Below are 5,092 nucleotides of genomic sequence, written 5' to 3' on the forward strand. Positions count from 1 at the left end.
ACTATTATCAGATTCTGAGATTGTCTGTGTATTCGTTGTGCACCTTCACAACATTAAATTGTTACTTTTTTGGCTCATCTATTGACCGTTCATTTGCGCCCCCTGTTGTGGGTCCGTGTCACTACACTTTCACAACACTGGATTGATTTAAATTTACTACGAACTGGTCAATGGCTCAATTTAAAAGTTATGAATCCTTGATTTAAGCTTGTTTTATTGCCACATCCCCATTTTCAAACCCTTGAAAAAGTTTAAACGTCAGTGAGAGACTTTCAAAAGACTCTTCACAAGAATATTTAACTTCGCAAGGTATAAACAAAAATCAACATGTCCAGTAGTGGAAGGCAGTATAATGGGTAAATGTACCCATTTGAACTTCATGTTTGGTTCGCAATTTGCTAATAGTGTCACACCAGTTCAGAACAAGAACGTTACATTATGCTATTTATGGAAACAGCTGGCTTCTCCTTTAGGGCCTCTTCCGTGCTGCACTTTTTACTACTGTATGTGGTGCTGCCCCCAATTGGTTGCTGAACAATTGGCAGGCAGAGGTAGTCCCAATGTGCTTTAGCACAGTTAGTGAAAAAAGAAAAAAAAAAAACGAAGGTGCTTGGTTTTTCCATGTAATATTTGAAGGGAAACAGTGTTATTTTGCTGTATTTCAAGTTATCATGGAAAAATAGTGCCTAAAATAAACAAAGATTTGCATTAGATTGTACAGATTCCAATCATTCCAGAATAAAAAGTATCATTCTTGAATTGTATTGGAGCCTATTTATCTTGGCAAATGTCAAATTTGTAAGAGAGAGATGTAAACCCCTATTAGATACCCAACACCATACTCCCAGAAACCCAAAATCCTCCATGGGGCACAGATGCAAACCTTTTCCAAATTCACACATCACATATAATACTATGTTAGTCCTATATAGGCCTCGAGGCCCATTGGTGCTGATGGTCATCTTCAGATTTCAAAGCAGTCTGCCACAGGTTACTTCCCCAGCTGAGGCCAGTCCCCACTTGCAGCTGAATGGACAGACCATGCAGATTGTCTTGTCCAAAGACAGAAACGGGTACCATAAATGGGATTTTAACCCAGATCTACAAATCGGCAGGTCAGCAACTTATCCACTGAGCTTCCAGCTCTACAAAAACATTATTTTAGGGAGTAAATTGGTTTAGTACAATTGTATCTTTCACTCATTGTCTAATTCTTTTTCAGCATCTTTTACTTTCATGCATGTTGATAAATTACGCTCCAAGGTTGAACAGTTTTGGAGTTCAGGGTCTTCCCAAGGACTCTCTGGTACTCAAACAATCAGGGATCAAGCCCACCATCCCTTTGATGAATGAATAAACCACTCTGACAACTAAGCTACAACTATCCCTAACCTTGAAGAGTGAGCCAGCCCTAAACTTACAATATTTAAGATCTCTGTCTCTCTCTTTTGCTTAAAACAGAGCCACCATCCCCACAAAAACCCAAGAAGTAAAAGCCACGCCACCCCCACCCCGTGTATAAAGTATTTGCCGAAATATTAGCCTACATGACACAGAACACATTCCAACACAGATGCAACATTTTGAAGAGTTGAACACTGTGAGACATTAAGACAGACAGAGAGAGAGAGACAGCAGCTCACCAACAGCAGTCAGTACTTCAGGGTCGGCGCTCAGCTCCATGTCAACCATGCAGTGTCCCGGGTGTTGGGTGCCATCCTCCATCTGTCCAGCTTCCCTTACTGCTCTTCTTCCTCCTCCTGCTCCTCCACCTCCTTTACGGAGTACCACAGTCCAGTCCAGTTCCACGGATAGCCTGCAAACAGATACGCTGTGACAGAAACAGGAATCCGCTCGCTTTCTTACCGCCTCACAGTGAGTGCGCTCTGAGGCAGCATTAAAGACGCCTTCTGGAAACTAATATGGGAGAGGGGGACTGGTAAGGAACCTAGATCAGTGGCAGGAGAGAGAGAGAGAGAGAGAGCAAGCAGGGAAGGGAGGAGTGATGAGTGAGAATGACTGAAAAGGAAAGCAGGACAGAATTGATGTTATGTGCGATACACGGCTCTATCCATCAATCTTGCACTGCCAGTATGGCATCTCACCCAGACTGCACAGTGCAACACAGCTGGAGAGATGGTACACCAGGACTTCCCCCACCCCTCTCACTGCGCAGCCACTGCTGCATCCAGATATGGCAGCAGGAGTCCTTTGCATTTTTGACGTCCTTCTCCCTCCACAGATGCCACCGCTCCATTAATGTTGTTCTCCAGCAACAAAACAATTGAGCATCTGACTGCTGAGCTTCTCACAGCATACCCAGCGTCACGCAGCACTTCATCGTGAAAGTTGTATATGGCAGACGGAAGCCAATTAACAGTACAGTGACAGGTTCTATTAGAGCAAAGTCATTTCTGATAATGACCCTGCATGACCTCTCCACCACAGGGTTAAATCAACAGGTTAAACACAAAGTGGCAGCAACAACAGCAAATGTTCATTTCTTATCTGCAAACACCACAGAGGCACTTGTTAAAGTTTTACCAAGGTCCAAAATGCTTCATCATGTAATGTTCAAAAGAAGAAGAAGCTTTGCTCAGTTCCATTTTATTGACGTTTTATTGAAAGCTAGACCTTTTTGAGCTACAAAAATTGTTTCTTATAATTACATATTTCTAAATCTATGAAAAGTGTATTATACCTACATTATTACTGTATTATATAATTATAATTATATTGTGATATGTGTAGCACAGCCGGAGACCCCACTGCAGAGAACAGCACAGGTGAGTAAAACTAAGGCTACATTTACAATTCTAAGTATTAGCAGGCTGCAACAGAGTGGTCCACTGAGGCACAAAAACGCTGAGGGCATCAGCAAATGGGGAATATAGATAAGCAGGTGATTGGTCAGGGTACACACAGTAGGCAGTCTGCTTGCCATAAGTGACCACATGGAAAAGAACAAAAACTAACCAGGAAGCAAAGATGAGGGTCAAAACACAGTCAATCAACATACCAGCAAAACACTAGGAGACTGCAAGGTAGTAGCAAGTAGTCAAACACAGAGAACACAGAAGTATAATGAGAATAAACCAGCATGAAAAATAAGTAAACGATCTGACCTTCAGAATTTGGTTCACAAATTTGTTATGGCATCTTAGTGACCTCTTCAGTTTTACCAACATAATCCATCCATCTGGCTGATATGGCATAGCATGATGCTAATTAAGCAGCATGATTATTGCACAGACGCGGCTTGGGCTGGTCACATTATAAGCCTGTTCAGTGCCGTTTTATCGTACTACACAATGCCACAGATGGAACAAGCTTTGAGACAGTGCATAATTCATACTTAGCATTCTAACTGCAAGAATGTCCACCAGAGCAGGTGGTCATGAACTGAATGTTTATTTCACTAACATAACCTGCCTGCAGTGTCATTTCTAGCCAGTCTCACAACTGCAGATCATGTGTAATTATGGCAGCCAAATGATTTTTCTAAATACCAAGATCAACTGTACATTTTAGATTAGCCTGTTATTGTGACTGGTCCAAGAAACACCTGTGCAATAACCAGGCTGTTTAATTAGCATTTTGATATTCCACATCAGCCACGTGGATGGATTATCTGGACAAAGGTGGAGTGGCCACCAACATGGATTTTGATTCTATTTATTATATTTATGTCAATCAGCAAACTCATGCAATACCAGAAAATAAATGATTAGATAAAAAACAAAAAAGGAAAATACATAAAATACTGGAAAAAAGCACATGTAGCTGAGTGGAAAAGGTCAAGGCTACAGCTATCTAGCTTTTAAACGCCCAAATCCAGTTTTAACACATTTGTTAACATATTAAGGAAAATATAACGTCTGTGTGAATAAAAGAAATCTTAGGTTTTTTTTTGTTTTTTTTTACTTCATCTTATTAAAATGGGAGCAAAAACAAAAGTCGAGCATCTATATTTTTGTATAGATCTACCCCCAAAATTTAATAGAATTTAATAATTGGCCCTTTTTCCGTTTCATCTAAACTGGTTGTTTGTTACACCTTGGCTTATCATTTAAAGTAATTCATGTTTACTCTTTTGTTTGTTTTTTGTGCTAAATCCTAAAAAGGTTTGGCTGCTCAGTGGACTGGTGCTCACCTCCATAAATTGCAGCGTGAAGCAGATTGAGAGTCCACGACTCCCACTGGATGGGACACCACTCCATTCCAGGTTCCATACCAGCCAATGCCATTAGCCATTTTCTGCTGGGTGAACTGGGACATTGCAGATTAAGTGAAGTTTTGCAGACTCGCACAAATTTAATGGGTTGTGTAGTGCATTAGGGTCAACCTTCTCATTAATTTTGTGCAAATCAGTTCATTACTTTTAAATTGCTTTGCCAACAAGCCAGAAAACCAACAAACGTGGGGGAAAATATAACCTTCTTGTTGGTTTTTAATTGGCAACGCAATATTTTCCTTTTTAGCAATTTATGAGGAATTTGTAGCATACAACAATGCACAAATTTAAAAAAATACAGCTCTTCTATTCTCAGCCCATCTTTCTCCTTTTTTAAATGCACCTCACCCACTCCTTTTCTGAAGACTATTGTTTGTTATTTGGCCACCAAGGCCATGATGATACTGTAAGACCAGATCTAGAATCAATGCTAATTTATACCCCACTGAATTGAAAAGGTGCAGTGGTCAGAGAAAAAAAAGTTCAATAACTGCACTGCTAAGGCAGCAACTTCAAAACCATAAGGAGGCTAAACACATGTAAATATGCCTGGATTCAGGCTGAAAATAGAACACTAATAAAAGCACAACAATTAGAAATAAATATAATGGTTTTTAATCTTTTTTTTTTTTAAATAAGTAGTTACTAGGGGTATAACAGCAGATGCAAATCAAAAATTGATTTTAAAGTAATAGGTATGACGATATCAATACATAGCCCACCAAATCGATCAAATGTACCCCGAACTGGTCGGCAGCTTGATTTTAACATTTTAAATCAGTTGAATTCATCTGGATTCACTGCTATTTACATATCTTCAAACTTTTGAAAGCACAAGGTTCTTGCGAGATTGGTCAC

General features: G+C 39.9%; 1 protein-coding gene across 1 annotated transcript in view; it reads right to left on the bottom strand.

Annotated features, from left to right (window-relative positions):
• inpp4b (inositol polyphosphate-4-phosphatase type II B) overlaps positions 1-2,132 on the bottom strand; it is a 468,720-nt gene extending 466,588 nt beyond the window's left edge. The window contains exon 1 of the mRNA XM_034187536.1: positions 1,644-2,132. Within this exon, the coding sequence (XP_034043427.1) occupies positions 1,644-1,725 (82 nt within the window). The 5' untranslated portion in view covers positions 1,726-2,132. The remainder of the gene's footprint in view (positions 1-1,643) is intronic.
• Positions 2,133-5,092: the final 2,960 nt, after the last annotated feature.

The sequence above is a fragment of the Thalassophryne amazonica genome, chromosome 15, assembly GCF_902500255.1.
Source record: "Thalassophryne amazonica chromosome 15, fThaAma1.1, whole genome shotgun sequence".
Taxonomy (NCBI): domain Eukaryota; kingdom Metazoa; phylum Chordata; class Actinopteri; order Batrachoidiformes; family Batrachoididae; genus Thalassophryne; species Thalassophryne amazonica.